The 18,985-nt window shown below is 46.0% G+C and overlaps 1 protein-coding gene and 1 pseudogene across 1 annotated transcript; one reads left to right on the top strand and one right to left on the bottom strand.

The window, feature by feature from the left end:
- Positions 1-6,854: 6,854 nt before the first annotated feature.
- LOC137146717 (olfactory receptor 5G9-like) lies at positions 6,855-11,033 on the top strand (annotated as a pseudogene).
- A 6,544-nt stretch (positions 11,034-17,577) lies between these two features.
- LOC137146716 (olfactory receptor 14A16-like) lies at positions 17,578-18,249 on the bottom strand. The gene has a single exon (XM_067538201.1). The coding sequence runs from the start codon at positions 18,247-18,249 to the stop codon at positions 17,578-17,580; it is 672 nt and encodes a 223-aa protein (XP_067394302.1).
- Positions 18,250-18,985: the final 736 nt, after the last annotated feature.

The following is an 18,985-nucleotide window of genomic DNA, read 5'->3' as shown; positions in this document are numbered from 1 at the left end:
ATTTGTCTAGGTCTCTCTGTGTCCTGGCTCTGCCCTCAACACATCTACCACTCTCCACAGTTTGACGTCATTCACAAGCTTGCTGAGGGTGTAATCCACCCCATCCTCCAGATCATTAATGAAGATGTTGAACAAAATCGGCCCCAAGACTGACTCCTGGGGCACTCCCTGATACTGGCTGCCAACTAGACATTGAGCCATTGATCACACTCGCTGAGCCCGATGATCTATGCAGCTTTCTATTCACCTTATAGCTCCATTATCCAACCTATACTTTTAACTGTTGACAAGAATTGTAGACTGTATCAAAAGCTTTGCTAAAGTCAAGGTATATCAAGTCCACTGCTTTCCCCACATCCACAGAGCCAGTCACCTCTTCATAGAAAGCACCACGTTGGTCAGAGATGACTTGCCCTTGGTGAATCCATGCTGACTGTTCCTGATCACCTTCCTCTCCACCCACTGCTTCAAATGGATTCCTTGAGGACCTGCTCCATGATTTTTCCAGGGACTGAGGTGAGGCTGGCTGATTTGTTGCTTCAGATGTAGATGGGTTGATCCAGAGGACGATGGCAGGAATGAAGACAAGATGGAGATGGTGCAGCTGCATTTTATAGTTTCTGCCATGAAGCTGGTACTTCCTTTGTCCCAAACACAGCCCCACACACAGCACATGGCATGGAAAAGCCTCAGAGTCCCCTGTCTAGAGGCATGTTGTTACATGTACTGGTGACTCATAAGGTGCAGCCCGTGGGACCATGACTCTTTCACTGGATTCATTGTATGTTTGAGTTTCCTTGATGGGCCATTTAACAGGCTGGTGCTGCTGCCTCCTGTCTGGGGGTGTCACCCAGAAACACAGCACAAGTTTGCAATACAAATATGCCAATGGTTATTTAGAGCTCATAATACAAAATGGATACATAAATATGAACAACATTATTATACTTAGCAAATTCTCACCTTTCCAATGGTACCTGGTACAGCATATTTTGCAAGATTTATTGCAATATTGATATTAATAATATTATAAATTATTACATATTCCAGACAGCGTCACCATCCTCCCAGAGTCAACCAGTCAGAGCCACCCTCCTAGACACTCCCCACAATTGATAAGCACCTGCACTTGGCAAGACCTACAAAAACCTTATTTTGTTCTAGTCAAACTAATGTAACCCTCTATATACCTATGTAAACTTACCGGTCCTAGATATTTCAGCCATCAAATTTCTCCTGGGAAAAAAAAGATTTTTTTCAATTAAAAAAAAACATTGCAACCAGCCCAAGCAAATATAATTTCCTCCTCTGCATTGTGCTGTGCCCTGATATCCAGACTCAGCGTAAGGGAACTGGGTAAGGAATTTCACTAAATTTGGGTCCGTGATGGATTTTTCAGCAATGGCAATTTTTAAATTAAGGAAGTCAAAAGCTAGATGCCAGTTTGAAAGTGGTGGTGGCATGCCATACTGCTACAAACACCCAGTCCAAATCCTGTTTACACATATGTTCAGGAGAAGAGATCTAAGAAGGGCACAATGGATTTTCCTATACAATAAACTAATCTGTAAAATGAGGCTAATGACGCTGACCTGTGTAAAGTGCTTTGAAATCTACTGATGAACAGTGCTGGGTAAGAGCTAGGTATTTTCATTTCTGTTATTGGAAACAAAGAAACAAAGAAAGAAAGAAAGAAAGAAAGAAAGAAAGAAGCCAATGATGTATTACCACTTGACCCAGGTAACACTGGCATAAATGAAAAGTTACAGGATTTGCCATGACATTAAATGGGCCATTAAGTGAGTAGATCTGATTCTCCTCTCACACCTGGGTCTGTTGGGTTGGGAGTGACTGTGTTGTAGTCATTGGAGTTGCACCATTGTAACCACGTGCTTAGATTAAGGTTTAACAAGTCTATTAAAAAATCAGGGCAGGGCAGCAACAGGTAGCCCAGCAGAATGACTCCAATTAAATCTGACCAAACTGGTGATATAGAATCTGATAGGATGGCAGAGAAATAAGTGTGGGGGGAGAGGGGAGCATGCAAGAGACTGTGCTGTGTTTAGTCTGTCACTTATTCCATGTTTTACATCTCTGTGACGTCACTGGCTTCCATGAAGTTACTTCTGGTTTACACCACCCCTCGTGAGATCAGGACTTAACGTCAAGTCTCTTGTCTGACTGACCGCTCATTGGTTATTGAGCCATGCTGTCAATATCCGGACCGTCTGAAAGGGCCATATCCTGAGCTGGACGAAATCTGGCCAACTCCTTTGACTTCAGTGGAACTACACCAGTTTATTCCAGCTGAGGAACTGGCCCAAGAGTCTTTTGGGAGTCTACTTAAAATCTTGTCATGAAACACAGTCCTCAGATTATCAGTCAGTCAGAAATACCTCAGTACATATACTTGTCCAGATATATGTGGGCCAAGAACTTACTCCCGGTAGTACTTCACGGGGGTGGATTCTAGACCTCAATGAGGAAACTCCAGATTTCAAAGTAAAGTCCAGATGATAATGTAGTGATTCTGGAGTGGTGTAAATAAAAGCACAAAAGTCCTTATATGGCTAAGGCTGGCTCTGCATAGAGCCCCATGTTGCTTTTATAATATTGATGGCTTGATATTATGAGTGGTATGTTGAATCATATTAACCTGTGCCAAAGGTTCACACTCCCTATGGTACCAAAATGAACAGGTGAGACCCACTATTAGAAATATCATTAGGTCTGGAGACTCTCGAAGCAGACGAGGAATGATAGCAGTGACCACAACAACATTCACAAGTTGTCAATCTTCCCTTTCTTAAAAGCTTTAATACACAGATAACGAATGCCACAGTTATCGATCCATGAACGAAGATGGAGGAATACCGTAAAATGTCCAGCATCAATATTTTCATACTGACATCCCCAAGGATACCAGGGAGGTGGGTGGATCTCTCAACAGGTGGTCATCTGTGGAGGGTCTCCTTGTGCGGTCTTCCTCACTAGAGCTGAATAGAGGGGAATAATCACTTCCCTCGATCTGCTGGCAATGCTCCTACTAATACAGCCCAAAATGCCATTAGCCTTCTTGGCAATAAGGGCACGCGGTTGACACATATCCAGCTTCTTGTCCAGTGTAACCCACAGGTGCTTTTATGCCGAACTGCTGCCTAACCAGTTGGTCCCCAGTCTGCAGCAGTGAATGTGATTCTTCTGTCATAGGTGCAGGACTGTGTACTTGTCCTTGTTGAATCTCATCAGATTTACTGTGGCCCAATCCTCCAATTTATCTAGGTCACTCTGTATCCTATTGCTACTTCGAGCGTATCTACCACTCCCCACAGCTTGATGTCATCCAGAAACTTTCAGAGGAAGAAGAAGCCCAAATTGAAGAAGAAGCCCAAATTATTATGGATGCTTCCAAGTGGTTTAAACAAATAAATAAATTCTCAAACAGTGAGGTAGGGGCAATAAGTAAACTATAAAAGGGTGAGCTCTTTAAATTGTTGTTAGTACCTGCCTTACTAAGTTGGAGTCAGCTAACGTGGAGTTAGCTGGGTCTAGTCCTGCTCTGGTCCTTTTATATTTGATCACTACCTCCCTGCAGAAATTAAATTTGTTAGTCTTTAAAGTGCCACAGAACTCTCGTTGTTTTTGCTGTATACAGACTAACACGGCTACCCCTCTGGAACTTTTTACCTATAAATGTTTATTACTGGATGGGTGCAGTAATTGCTTGTTATTTAGGGTCCTAAACATGTTTAGAGCAATTGTACAAACATAATTTGGCCTCTGGATTTAATAAAGGAATTTGACTTAGTGTCTGGGTGTACATGTGTATTACTAATAGCTATAACAATCATTCCAACCATACGGAAACAGAAAGAAATATTTCAACTCAGAAATGCTGCCACGGAGTTTCGTGGGAGCTGAAGTGCAGGTGGCTCATGCTCCCACTGCATGTTTCAGGCTGGGTTGTGGTGAGACCACATTTCCCACGATGCATCTTAATTTCATTTCTTGGGGGAGGATGTGGTGCGTCATAGGATTTTCATTGCTGGTGATGAGAAAAACATCCCTACAGAAGAAGCAGGAAGTCCAACTCCAAGTGAGAATGAGAAACTACCCATAACCCCAAAGTGTGCTCTCTTCCCCCAGGATTAGACAATAAACCATAGCAGGGGAGCATCCAGAACCAACCAGCTGGTGCTCCGAAACAACTCACATTCTTGGAACTTCAATGCTTGGAACTTCAAAATTTTTAGGAAACCTTAAATCTCCTGAGAGTTTTTCTAAGGGCATCCTTGACCTCTCTGTTTCCCAGGCTGTAGATGAGGGGGTTAGCTATGAGAGTCAGGACCATGTAGAACACAGAGAACCATTTGTGTAGGTCTCGCAGTGTGTTGGCATCTGGCAGCATGTAGACCATGGTCAGGGTCCCATAGAAAATTGTCACCACAATGAGGTGAGAGGAGCGGGTGGAAAAGGCTTTCTGCCTCCCAATGCTGGAATGGATTCCCAAGAAGGTGATCATGATATAAACATAGGATATCAGAGCTAATATAAAAGGAGGCAGTGTATATACAGAAGCCAGAATGAGAGCCAGAAGTTTCATTAAATGGGAGTCACTGCAGGAGAGTCTTATAACAGGGCTGAAATCACAGAAGAAGTGATTGATTTCATTGGAACCACAAAAAGTTAATCGTGACATGAAAAATATCGTTATGGAGTTAGCGAGAAACCCACTTATCCATGATCCACCTGCTAGCTGGAGGCAAAACCTGCCATTCATAAGGGCAGAATAATGCAGTGGTTTACATATTGCTAAATACCGATCATAAGACATCACACAGAGGAGATAACACTCGGTACCAGCCAGGCAAGCAAAGAAATAAAATTGCACGAAACACTTGCTAAATGAAATGGTCCTGTCCCCACGCAGGAGACTGGCCAGCAACCTGGGCAGGATGGTGGAGGTGTAGCAGGTCTCCAAATAGGACAAGTTCCCCAGGAAGAAGTACATGGGGGGGTGAAGGTGCGAATCGGCCACAAGCGGTGCAATGATGAGGATGTTCCCAGCCATGGTCGTAATATATATATCCCTAGAAACAGCAAGAAGAGAAGGGTCTGCCGCTCTGGGAGATTCCCGAAGCCCAGGAGGATGAATTCCGTGACAGATGTTTGTTTTCTCCACTCAGTGTCTGCCATGGGATGTATCTAGTTAAACAAACAGTGCAATATAATGTGAGCATCATAGTGTTCAACTTTAATATAACATTATCATCTGAGGCTGCAATTTCCAATGCATCCTAATAGATGTAGGCACCCAAGAAATGATTGGCAAAGGATGATTTGTGCCCAAGTCCCAGTCACAGGAAGTAGGATGATCACAAGAATGGAGAACCCAGCTTACAAGGGGAGTCTTAAAGAGCTTGGCTTGTTTAGACTAACCAAACGAAGGCTGAGGGGAGACATGATTGCTCTCTCTAAATGCATCAGAGGGATAAATAGCAGGGAGAGAGAACTGTTATTTAAATCAAGGAACAATGTTGGCACCAGAACAAATGGATGTAAACTGTTTGTCAATGAATTGGGCTTGAAATTAGACGAAGCTTTAAAACCATCTGAGGAGTGAAGTTCTGGATCAGCCTTGCAAGGGGAGGAGCAGGGGCAAAACTCCTAAATTGTTTCAAGACCGAGCTTGATAACTTTATAGAGGGGATGGGATGATGAAACTGCCTACAGTGGCGTGTAACCCACAAGCGACTGCTATTTGCCATTATCCCCAACGGCCGGAGATGGGACACTACATGGGGTGGGCTCTGAGTTACTACAGAAAATTCTTGCCCAGGTGTCTGGCTGGTGGGTCTCACCCATGTGCTCAGGATCTATCCGATCACCATATTTGGGGTCGAGAAGGAATTTCCTGCAGGTCAGATTGGCAGAGACCGTTTGGTGGGGGACAGGGAGGGTAGGGTTGTCTTCCTCCGCAGCATGGGGAACGGGTCATCTGCTGGTTTGAACCAGAGTGAATGGTGGATTCTCTGTAACTTGAAGTCTAAATCAAAATATGAGGAGTTCTGTAACCCAGCCAGTGGTTCTAGGCCATTACAAGAGTGGGTGGGTGAGGTTCTCTGGCCTGTGATATGCAGGAGGTCAGACTAGATCATCACAGTGATTGCAATGAAGATTATTAGTTTAGCCCTCATTTTTTCCATGGTATCTTAGAGAAACCCAACAATTAAGGGATTCTGTCAGTCCCAGACACGGCGTCCTCAATTTATCTGGGTTAGGTGAGACGGAGCTTGGTTGACTGATGGCCCTTGTAGCAGACCCAAAGAGGAAAGTTAAGAGGGCATGTGTCTCATGGACAGTGCACAAGACTGAGAGCCAGCGGTGGGCAATGAAGAACGGCAGCCAGGGCTGACTGGAGGTGGCAGTCGACATCTTGATAGCGAATTATAGGCCGTAGGTCAGGTGAGGACAGCCTGTGTTGCGCCTTCAAAGTGAAGACACAGAACTTATGCTTGATGCAGCAGAGAAAGGGAAGACTGCAAAGAGAGGGGTGGCATGGCCAGTGTGCCAGGCTAGAAGAATGATCTTTGTAGCAGCGTTCTGCATGGATAGAAGTGGGGCAAGCTTGCATTTCTCAAGGCCAGAGAGATGGATGTTGAAGTGATCGAGGTGTGAGATGAGGAGAGCTTGGCTGAGAGGTTTAGAGGTGATGGGGGGATAGGCAAGGCCGTATCTTAGAGACGTTTTCAAGAAAGAATCTGCCAGATTTAGACCTATCCTAGGTGTGAGGCCTTCGCGAGAGGTACGAGTTGCAGATGACACCAAGGTGATGGGCCTCAGTGACAGGCAGGATGACGGTGCTGTCCACAGTGATAGCAAAGAGGATGCAGTGGGGAGGACGTGGGGCGGGGGACAGATCCAAGATCCATGCTGAGCTGATGGCTAGACAGCCACAAGGAGGTGTCAGAGAGACGGGGCAAGATTGCAGTGTAGACAGAAGGAGACAGGTCTGGAGTAGAGAGGTAAGTTTGTCAGTTGTCAGTTGGAGAGGTTGTGATTAGACGGTAGGAGGAGAACCAGGAGAGGACAAAGTCACAGAAACCAGGGCAGAACAGGGTTCAAAAAGAGCATGGTCAGTGCTTTCGAAAGTGGCTGATAGATGAAAGCGGTGGAGAATGGAGAATGGAGAACTGACTGTGAGATCTGGCTAGGAAGAGGCCATTTGAGACTTTGGTGAGAGGGGTTTTAGTGGAGTGCAAGGGATGGAAAGCAGATTGGAGAGGGAGTAGGATAGTACCGGAAGACAGGAACTCCATTCAGTGATTGCAGACAGCAGCACGTTCAATGAGCTCAAAGATGAAAGGGAGATGACTCAGTCACTTTATAGATGTGTAACTGACAACACATGTCAGAAAGCTGGGGAGAATCGAGCTGTGACGTCTAATAGACACAACAGTGAAAAGTGTTGCATAAGAACCCGTATAGAATAGCACATAGATTGTAATAAACTATTTAATGCAAAATGAGGTGGAGTTGAGACAAATTAAAAACCTAAATCAATTTGGAAAAAAAAAAACCTAAAAAGGTTGAATAGCCCTGACTGGAAGGAGTAAAATCAGTGCAAGGCAGGAACTGTCGGGGGATAGAGCTTACCTGAAGCTCCAGGATGTTTGCAGCTTGAAGTGATGCCCTCTATTTCTCAGGGTTAGGTGACCAGGATTAAGAACCCATGGCTCAGTTTAATTAGAACTAGGATTCTCCCCATAAAGAGCCCAGGTATCCATGGAGGGATGTGCAGGTGCTGCAATCTCTTCTGGAACAACATGCTCCTGCTGAAGTGGGGATTTTTGTACCTTTTCAGCAGCAGGCTGATTCCCTTCACTGCGCCTGTGAGCGACATTTAAATGACTGAGTCTGGGGAGTTCTTGCTGGGACTTTTGTGTCCATAGCACAAACAGCAGCTGTGAAGCAGCCACCTTTCCAAACCCACCTGACATCTCTCTGCTTCCACCTCCTCACTGGGGCTCGTCAAATGTTTTTTGTCATAACCTTTTTGGAAGGAAAATTGGGTTTTTGACTACAGGACAAAGTTTAGACTAATTGTCTGCTTTCCTCAAAAAGTTTATTTGGAAAAGCTAAAAATGTGTCAAAAAATTGGTTTTTTCACTAATATTTTGGGGTGTTAAATTGCTCTTTCTTTCTTTCTTTCTTTCTTTCTTTCTTTCTTTCTTTCTTTCTTTCTCTGGTTTTTGTTTTGTTTTGTTTCCAAAATATTTTTCCATTTTCAGCAGAAAATGTTAGGTTTCCAGTTTTTGGTGGATAGTCAATATTTTCATCAAAATTTAATTGAGGGAAAAAATACTCTAACCAGTTTTCCGGCTTATATGATAAAGGTTATTTAGTATTTGTGCTAGGGTAGCACACAGGAGCCCAGTTGTGGCCCAGGGTTACGCTGCGCTTGGTGCTATATAAGCACAGGCTGGGCTGCTTGCTATGAATGTCTGAAATGCAGCACTGAGTACTTTTAGCTCTCATTCCAAGCTATCCTTTTTCACTCAGGAAGTTCTTACTCACACCAGCACCTCCCCTGCATGTCACGGTGCCCTTTTCCTGAACATGGCTTCCTTACCGGAGTGAGGCCGCAGAAGATGTTTGTGACGAATTTAGCACAAGCCATGAATTGGAGAACTGCTTATTGTCAAACCTCTGTAAAATTCCAAAGGGTCTCAGAAGCACATGGAGATTCACGCTGAGTATTGATAAAAGGAGGAGCCCAGGAGGAACCACAGCCATCTCCATGGGAGTAGTGCTGGCAGGCCAGGCGCCAGCCCATGTCAGGGCCCGTAGGCCTCACCAAACACTGGAAGACTGGAACCCAGCCTGGCTCACCTGTGGGTTAGCATTGCTAAAATCAGTATTAATATGATAGAAATGTGTTTAGTGTTTAGACTTTCTGACATCCTTGTAAGTCCCTGCATATATTAATTTCACCTGTAGCATCTGTATCCCCTGGTATAAAGTTATAGTGAGTGTCTGCATTGTAAACTTCTGTAACTGTGAAACTCACCGAACAGGAAAGCAGCGTTGATTGAAGCAAAGTGCTGGTCCTGCACACAAGAAGACTCACTGAAACCAGATGAGCCACTGTGAAACCCCAAAGGACAAAGACTTTGCTCCTGTCTCCTCTCCAGGGCTGTGTATGGGCAATCAACAAACACTTGTCCCATCAGTTTGAACTCCAGGAGAAGGAATAAAGATCCCTGGCCAGAAGGAACTGTAGCAGTGTGCTGCTTAGAATTTGGAGAGGGCAATGTTTCTAAGCATAAGCAAGGGATCCCCAAGCTTCTCAACATGTGTTAGCCCTAAAGGACACACAGAGCTGGCATATTGCAGCAGCTTTGGAAACCTAGGATGTGACTCATTAGTCAGTGTGTGTTTATCTGCTTTAACCTTGTAAATAATTATCTCGTTTCTTTTTCTTAGTTAATAAATCTTTACTTAGTTTATTACAGGTTTGGCTAGAAGTGTTGTCTTTGGTGGGAGGTTTAAGCTCCAGTTGACCTGGGGCAGGTGACTGGTCCTTTGGGACTGGGAGTAGCCTGAATAGTGTTGTGATTTTTGGTGTAAGGAACCGTCTATCACAAAAGCAAGCTGGCCTAGGTGGCAAGATAGGCTGGAGTGCCCAAGGGACTGTCTGTGACTCCATGCTGAGACTGTTATAGTGGTTCAGGCCTTGGTACTTGGTGAAATCTAGTTATAGGTCATGCAGCCAATTTTGGGTTTGTGCCATGGCTGGTAACCGTCTGCCCGGAGGTTGTTATTCACGTTCATGAGCCACTCCAGCCAGCTTGGCCCTGGGCTTGCCCACTGCTGTGGGGGGCTGTCTCAGATCACCCCCAACCAGAGCTATCTCCAAGGGCATTTTGCAGAGGCAGGTGAGACTGGGCTAGGCTCCGGTAGCTGCGTCAGGTCACCCTGATGGGCAGGTGGCAGTGTCCAGTGGGGGTCTGGGCTGAAGAGGAGAAAGTGTGAGCATGTCTCTCATGTGCTCAGGGAACCAAGAGAGCTGAGGTGCCCAGCTGGGCCTGAGCCCTCAGACGAGGCAGGGGACAGAGCCAGGACAGAAGCTCCTCTTCCTGCTGATTTTAGTTATTTACATCATCACCCTGTGGGGGAACATGATGATCATGCTGGTGATAAAAGCTGATTCTCGCCTTTGCACCCCCATGTTCTTCTTCTTGCTCCATTTATCCTTGGTCGATATCTCCTATTCCTCAGCTATTGTCCCTCAGATATTGGTAAATTCCCTAGACGAGCACAAAACCATTTCTGTCGAGGGCTGCATTACTCAGATGTTCTTCTTTTTCCTGGCAGCTGGTACAGAAATTTTAATTCTCTCGGCCATGACTTGTGACCACTACGTTGCCATCTGTGACCCGTTGCATTACATGGAGACAATGAGCAAAGCGAGCTGTGTTGAGCTGGTGAGTGGTGCATGGGCAATTGGCATCTTCCAAGCCCTGCTTAACACAGTTTTTGCCCTCAGGCTGTATTTCTGTGGGCCCAATCAAATCAACCATTTCAGCCGTGAGCTCCCTGCTCTGCTACAGCTGTCCTGCACTCAGACCCTCACCAATCAAGTGGTGCTTCTTACTTGTATTGTGATACTGGGATCGAGCGCCTTCCTCCTCACCCTGGTCTGCTACGTTCACATCCTCTCCACCATCCTGAGGATACGCTCAACAGAGGGCAGGTGTAAAGCCTTCTCCACCTGAAGCTCCCACCGGATTGTGGTGGGCTTATTCTACCTGACAGGTATTATCCGGTACACAAAACCCAGCTCTGTCTCCTCTGTGGTGCTGGATGAAATGTTCTCCATCCAGTACAGCATCTTGACACCCACGTTAAACCCCATCATCTACAGCCTGAAAAACAAGGAAGTGAAAACAGCTCTAGGGAAAATACCGGTGAAATGCAAGTCTCTCAGCTGCCCCAAAATCAACAGGCCTACACGGCGATGTGCTAGCTGAGGATCTTCCCTCTGTGTATAAAGATGTGACTCAGAATGCAACACTTGGAGTCAAAGTTTGGCTGAAAGAGGCTGTGGACTGGGGTAAATGAGGGGTCAACAAATAGGCTGAGACTTTCAAAGTGCCGACAGCGGTTAGGTGCCCAACTCCAATTCAATTAGATGGTTTAAGTCCCAGAAACGTGCCCACGGCTCAGCCAGAAAAGGCTGTGGAGAGCTGAACATTGGAGCTTGATCGGCCCAGTCCCAATCTAAAGTCCATAAGAACAATTCCATCTGTGTGCCCACTGCTAGTGCCGTATCTCTTCCCATGATCGGTTAGTGTTCATGGAATAACCTTGGTCCCAGATAACAATTCTCCCATTTTCACTGGCAGAATTTCTGCTTTCACACACAAAATGAATACGGCTGGTTGAAAAATGGGAATATTTTAAGGAGAAACCTGTCTCTCTTTCTCATCAATGTTCACAACTTCTACCCTCTCACCTCCTGCTTTCGCAGGCTGTCCTACGCCTCACTCTGTTGCACTGTAAATTCCTCATGCCAGGAGTCATGAGTGTTTTTATGTTTCTTAGTTCTGCTTTTTCCCCCAATCTGAACATTTGGTTATATCATGATAGAAATTTTCTGTGGGGAAATCTGAATTTTGAAGAAAAAGCTGTGATTTTCCTTGGAAAGAAGAAGTAGAAGTAGTAGTAGAAGAAGGTTCCATTTCAACTTCTCCTCTCAACAGGAAATGTTTGTTTTTTGTTTCAAAATATCAAATTGAAATCACAACTTTCATTTTGAATTGACATTTTATTGCCAATTGAGAATGAAATGATTCATCTCCACGTCATTCTAAGTCAAAATATTCATTCCAAGTGAAATGTTTCAAATGAAATGGACACTTGAAAAGGAAATGTTTGGTTTCAGTGAAAAATGTCAAAATGATATGCCGTAGACATTTCTGCAGCCAAACATTTTAGAGTTTTTGTTTTGTAAAAATGTTCACATTTCTTCTTTGGGGCCTATTTTGGGATTTAAAACAAATACTGAAATATAGAATTTCCTGTCTGATGGAATTTTTTTTTTTCTTGGGGCCATCTCCAATGTTTGTACAGAACCAAACCACTAATTTTGGCCTACTTTATAATCATCATCATCATCATCATCATCATCATCATCTCCAGTGTCTCTATCTGTTATATTTAAGCATTTTGAGTCATAGACTGTCTTTAATTTCATTTTAAGCACAGAGACTAACATTTTGGTATTCTCATTTAATCTTTTTCCAAATGTTGCTCCATTTATTTGTCTCAGTGTCTTCCCTTGTTGGTAATGAACTCCATAGTCTAATTATATGTCTTCTTTGTGCCAGCCCTCTTTTTAGAGAGATAGATAGATAGGGCAACCAAATTATATTTTCTCTGCTCCAGAAAATGGTAATTTCAAGGGGCCTTTACACATAACAGTCTGGAGCATTTATGGATCACCCAACTCCTGATTCTGTGCCTATACTTCACATTCTTGAGTGACATCAGAAATTTTGTGGGGCCTGATCATGTTCTATTTTTGTCTGTGTAGGTGCTGGTGCTGATGTGTTTGAAAGTTGTGTTTCTTCTTTTTTTTACTCCATTTGTTTTATTACAACATAAAATAAAAACCCTGAAGAAAAGACAGAGACTTCATTGTTCCACTATGGCTAGATGATAAGAGAGTTTTTCGGCCACAAGGAGAGAGAATGAAAGAGAGAAAGAAAATGAGAAAACAGCTCTAGAGTCTGTTCACTAGAGCGAGGGGCCAGGCAGGTGCTGGATGGAGTGGGGTGGGCAAACGGCCTGTCTGGAGGGGCTGAAAATCTGTCAGGGCAGGGGGATGGTCTGCAGGGGCTGGCCAGAGTGGGGGCTGAGAGGCCATCTGGGGCAGGCTGTCGGGAGGCAGGTCTGGCTGGAGGAGCTGGCCAGAGAGGGGGTGGCAATAAGGGGGTCATCTGGAGGGGCTCACTAGAGGGGTAAAGAGACTGGCTCAAGGGGTGGACAGAGTGTGAGGGGCGTGGCTGGGTGGTCCGGCCTAGGTGGGTGGTTGAGATGGGGCTGGTGGGAGTGGATGGCTGGTGGGGGAAGGCGATCAGGGGCCTGGTGGGAGGGGCTGGACAGAATATAAAAGAAATACAAAGTAAATTGAAATAATTTAGTTTTTAAGAAGTTTAAAAATGTCAAATAAAATTAGAAACTTGAAGAGTAAAGTTGCTCATTGTACAGCAGGGGGGTCACCTAGCCTCCTGCACAACCAGAGCAAGAGCCTTGTGTCCGGCAAGTGTCAATGGGAGTGGTTCCCCCGAGCTTTGTCTGTGGGTCTGGGAGCCCGGGAGGGGGCTGCCCTCACTCCCAGGCTGGGGTGGCCTCACAGCCAGAGTGAGACTGCTGTTAGCCCTGCCCCGGGGGGCACTTGCAAGCTCCTGGCGTGTGATGGGGGAGCTCACGTCCCATTGACACACCCGGCAGGGGTTGAGTCAGATGAAGATTTCACTTTTTTCAATTCTGTATTTTACTATGTATTTTAAGTTTTAAACTCTAGTGTATATATATTTCAAAACTCTAGAAAAAATAGTATTTTTTACTTTATATTTATTTTATATTTTGGCCCTTCCTCCCACCAGGTCCTCTGACATCCCCCCTGCCCCCCCACCAGCCGGCCCCTCCCACCAGACCCCTGACCCCGCACATTCTCGGCTGACTTTCTCCAGCCAGACCCATCTCCACCCCCTAGTCAGGCCAGATCAGCCTGCCTAGGCAGGCCCCTCAGCCCCACAATCTGGCCTGTCCTTCCAGCCAAGCCCCTCATTATCCCCCTACACCAGCGAGACCCCTGCCCATCCACTTTGTCAGCCCCTGCAACCAGACCCTTCACCTCCTATACTGGCCAGTCACTCCCAGCTGCGTCCCCTCCCCCTCAGTCCGGCCAGTCCCTGCTGATGGACCCCTTGTCCCCCGACACACTCTGGCCACACCCCCTCCAGCCAGAACCCTTGTCCCCCACTCCATTGCATCCAGCACCTGCCCGACACCCACAGCCAGACCCCTCGCACTATTGAACAGGCCTAGAGTCATTTGCTCTTTCTTTCTTTCTTTCTTTCTTTCTTTCTTTCTTTCTTTCTTTCTTTCTTTCTTTCCCCTCTCTCCCTCTGGCCAAATGACTCTTTCATCATTTATCCAAAGTGGAACAGAAAGACCTGTCTTTTCTTTAGGGTTTTCATTTGTTTTATATTAAAGCAAATGGAGGAAGAACAGAGCAAATGCACCTTTCACACACATCAACATCCAGCACCTAGACAAACAAGAATTAAAAATTACCAGGCCCCAAGAAATGTTCCATGTCACTCAAGAATGTGAAGTGTAGGCATAGAATCGGGAGTACGGTACGCTTGGTACGCTCTATATTGGTTATTCATAAATTCTCAAAACTGTTCGATATTGCAACCACATTACACTCTATCTATCTATCTCATGATTTTTCCTATGTTTTGAATGACAGAAGTAAAGATAAATTAAATTAATTATCTTTAAATTAAGGATAATTTAAATGGGAGAGTAAATGAGGAAGAGGTGGGGCTTGACATGTGTGAGAGCAAGAGCGAAAGAGAAATTGTCCTGATGTACAGAGGTGAATCAGGCCCATCTCTTCAACTGGAGTTTTGTCTAGTTACCTTAGTCCTGGGATTATTTTTTTATTTTTTACACTCTGCCTACATCCTCCCCTTGGGGTTTTGATACCAAGGGTCTCATTTCACATCTGTGCATGCGTTACCTCTCCAAAGCAAATCACAATCTAAAACTTCTCGTTTTCATCACTGGCTCATGCATGAAATATGAACCTTCCCTGTGAAGGGAAAACATTAGAGTGACTTTCAATGAACATGGAATTTAGGTGCCAAAGTCACTTAGTGTCTGTCTACACTACAGTGTAAGCTCAGGGACAGCAGAACTTGAGTTAGCAGACCCTGGGTTAGGTAACCTAGGGCTTGAGCATCTACATTCATTTGCAGCTTCAGGTTTAGTTTGTTTGAGCCCTGATCCCAAACTGTGGCTTCAGCATCTACAGTGCATTATCTGTGCCTGAATTCAACCTCCCATATCCCAGACTTCCTAGCGCCCTTTCAAAACGGGGCCACTCTAGCCCTATGTTCATGGTGCATGTGGGAAAACTTGAGTGGTCAACCAAACTGGACTATCCAGAGGACAAAGGAAATTGGCTCTTGGGATTGTGGGATATTTTTGGCGGATTCCCAGACTACAAATCCAATGGGGGGCTGTATCTAGACTTCAAAGCAAGAGGCCTTGAACTCTGGTTCCTGGATTCACTCAGATTTGGACTCTCCACCCCATGGGGTTCTGGGGCCCTGAGTCCAAGTCCTGGTTTCCCAACACTTGTGTGCAGATGGATGAAGGATTACGCTTGAGCCTAAATTCAAACCTGAGGCTTATACTGCAGTGTAGACCTGACCTTAGGGTCATTGTTAAAAGCCAGGTCGGTGTTTGAAGACACCTAGGTGCCGAGTGAGATTTTCAAAAGTGCCTACGTAAGGTTAAGCTCCCAAATCCCATTGAGTTAAAGGAGAATTAAGTGCCTAAGTTCTTTTGAAAACCCCACTGAGGTGCCCATCTGCATTTTTAGGTACTTAACGACCTTTAAAAATCTGCCCCTAAAAGGCTCCCATTTTCAAAAGCGACTTATGGACCTGATGGCCAGTTAGCCAGCCATGATGACTAAAGCCCATGGATTTAGACTGAGGATGAATGTGGCCTAATGGACTCCTTGAACTTCTGCAGCCAATGAGAACATCACAGAGCATTTCAGTGCTTTTCCACAAGGTGTGGGAATTCCCTCGAAGTCAACACACCCACGTACATGGAAGTCTCTGATCGGGGCATGGTGAACCATCAGATTGTCAGCCTGCATCCATCCCCTCCTGAGCTCTTTGCCTGTACTCTGCACTGCGGGTTTTCCCACATGCAGGAAAGCAACAGGGCAGAGATTTGTCCTTTGTAAAATATGTTTTTTTCCCAAATAAAGCTGATCAAACATCCCCTCTGTTATGGGTGCAATTTTCAAAGGGGCTGAAAGGATTTGGGTGCCCAGATCCCCTGGAATTTCATCTGCTCCCTTCAGCCCCTTTTGACAATCCCAGGCCCTATAATTTTTTCTCTCCACTGGCATTTATCTCATGGCCGGCAGTGGCCTGAGACTCAGGAGAACTGGCTTCAATTCTCAGTTGTGCCCAGGATCCCCCTCGCCCTCCCCAGATGTTCCCCGCACCCGGCTCCAGACGGCTCCAGTCCCAGCCCCAGCCCTGCCCTGCTTCAACGTGGCTCAGCTCAGCTTGGCTTTCTGGGCTGCACCTCGGGCCCTCTGGTTCTGCTGCTGTGGGTCTGCTCAGCTCAGCTCCCTGGGCTTCTTCTCTGACCTCTCAGCCGCTGGCTCCAGTGTCTCAGGTGCTGCTTTGTTCTCTGGTTGGCCCCACTCTCTGCACGCAGCTCCAGCTCACACAGAGGACAGTCCCCGCACATTGGCCTGCCTGCTCTGTCAATCAAGATGATCTGGAACATTGGCCTTTCTGCACTGGCCCTGGGGGCTGTCCATCTCAGGGCTCTGATTTCTCACCCTCCCTTCCCCCGTCCTTTGGTACTGAGAGATGGCCCACTAAGACGACCAACTAAATTTCAGTAAGGGGCCAACAGTCCCCTTACACTCAGACCCTCCCTGCACAGAACAAAAACGCCGTTCACCAGGCCCCTGTCTCTGTGACATGGGTTCAAACTGTGATGTTCTATCTGCTATCGGATCATTGTCCCTGGAGGGGGGAAGGGAAATCATTCAGAGACCATACAAATCAATGACCCCGAAGACTAGTCTTGATGGCTGTCAGTGGTGGTCCTTCAGCAAGGTGTCAAACACCTGTCCCAGGCAGGGCAGCTGTCTGGAATACAGCACAACACGCTGCCATTGAGAAAGAGCAGACTTGTTCCGTCAGCTTGCCAATAAATCCACAGATATGACATTTCATTCCATCATATCCCACTGAGTTACATGAGCAAACACTAAACCAACAGCCATCATATCTCAAGCAGAGCTTATACACACAAAAGGAGAAGACCCAGAGATCTCACACAGTCCACTAGACTTTGATCTGGCTACTGATTTTATGTGGAAGGTGTTCAGATAGCCTGGGGATGGGTGGCAGTACAAAAACCTAAGATAGACATGGAGATAGATAGATTCTGATTTTATGTACACATGTGTAAATCTACAGTAACTCCATTGACTTGAGTTTGTCTGCAGTTTTGTCAGTGTTAATACCCCTTTTCATGTAAGGAGACTGCAAAACATGTTCTCACAGAGACACTAATGTCACCTATTGATAACATTTCTATATAGACACAGAATGAAATCACACTCAAAGGGGAAGATGGACCTTTAATCCTTAGTGAATAACCACCACCCTGTCAGTTTCCTCAGGACAGCTTTGATCTCCTTGTTTCTCATGCTATAGATGATGGGATTCATCACTGGAGGCAGCACAGAATAGAAACCACGAGATCCAGCTGTGATGTCGTGCTGGAGAGGGGTTTCAGGTAGGCAAACCAAGCAGTGCAAACTAGCAAGGAGAGCACAGTGAGGTGAGGCAGGCAGGTGGAGAAGGCTTTGTGCTGGCCCTGCTCAGAGGGGATTCTCAGCATTGTGCTGATGATCTGAATGTACGACACAATTATAAAAACAAAGCAGCATAAGGCTAAGCTCACACTAAAGAGAATGACCCCCGTTTCACTGAGGTAGGAGTCAGAGCAGGTGAGCTTGAGTAGCTGGGGAATTTCACAAAAGAACTGATCCACCTTGTTGCCTCTGCAGAAGGATACAGCAAATGTGTTCCCAGTGTGCAGGGCAGAATTGAGAACACCGCTGGCCCAGGACCCGGCTGCCATTTGGACACAAGCTGTCCTGTTCATCACTCTCTCGTGGTGCAGCGGCTGGCAGATGGCGACGTATTGGTCGTACGCCATGACAGTGAGAAGGAAAAAATCTGTTCCCACGAAGAAAATGAGGAAAAAGACTTGGGTGACACATCCAGTGTAAGAAATGGACCTGGTGTTCATGAGGGAATTGGTCATGGATTTAGGGACGGTGACAGAGATGGCGCCAATGTCTAGGATGGACAGATTGATCAGGAAGAAGTACATGGGGGTGTGAAGGTGGTGGTCGAGGGCTATGGCTGTGATGATAAGAAGGTTCCCCATCAGGGTTGCCAGGTAAATCACTAGAAACACCACAAAGTATAAAATCTGCAGCTCCTGCACCTCAGAGAATCTCAGGAGAAGAAACTCAGTCACGGTGGTTTGGTTGGACATTTTCTTCCTCAGCACATTGTGTCCTGCCTGCAGAGGGAAGGAGAAGGGCAACGGTGAGGATTAGAGTGGCCGAGGGAATGATCCTGATTCCTCTCTCCATAATAACTGACGATGTGACTGTCATAGCACAGCCCTGATCACATCCACTGAGCAGGGGCGGTGAGGGCTCCTCGCTGCGGAGAATGAGACGACTAGTCCGGTGCGTTATCCCACTGATGTCAATCCGCACAGGTCTTGGAAGCTGGGTCAGTTCACACCTGTGAAGATCAGAGCCAGGACCTGCCATTGCTCAGTTACTGCTGTGTTGTATCATTTTCCTCTGTGACTTTGGGTCTGTGCTCTGCGGGTCGGTGACAATCAGGACACCTGGGTTCTGTTCTTGCCTCAGCCATTGACTTGCTGTATGACCTTCAGCCAGTCACTTCCCCTCCCTGGGACTCTCTTTCCTTCCCTCCCTCCCTTTCTCTGCCTGGTCTACTAGGACTGTGAGCTCTTTGGGGGATGGGCTGTGTGTTATAATATGTATATTCTGTGCACCTCGTTACGGTATTTGTGCTCAGCTGTCAGC

This window comes from Emydura macquarii, unplaced genomic scaffold, assembly GCF_026122565.2.
Source record: "Emydura macquarii macquarii isolate MOO-44397 ecotype Brisbane River unplaced genomic scaffold, CSIRO-AGI_Emac_v2 contig_470, whole genome shotgun sequence".
Taxonomy (NCBI): Eukaryota; Metazoa; Chordata; order Testudines; family Chelidae; genus Emydura; species Emydura macquarii.
The sequence above is the reverse complement of the archived record's forward strand: the minus strand, read 5'-3'. Positions and strand labels throughout refer to the sequence as shown.

What these genes read in the sequence shown, in the direction of transcription:
- LOC137146716 (XM_067538201.1), bottom strand. Translation starts at nt 18,249, where the DNA reads ATGTACTTCTTCCTGATCAATCTGTCCATCCTAGACATTGGCGCCATC.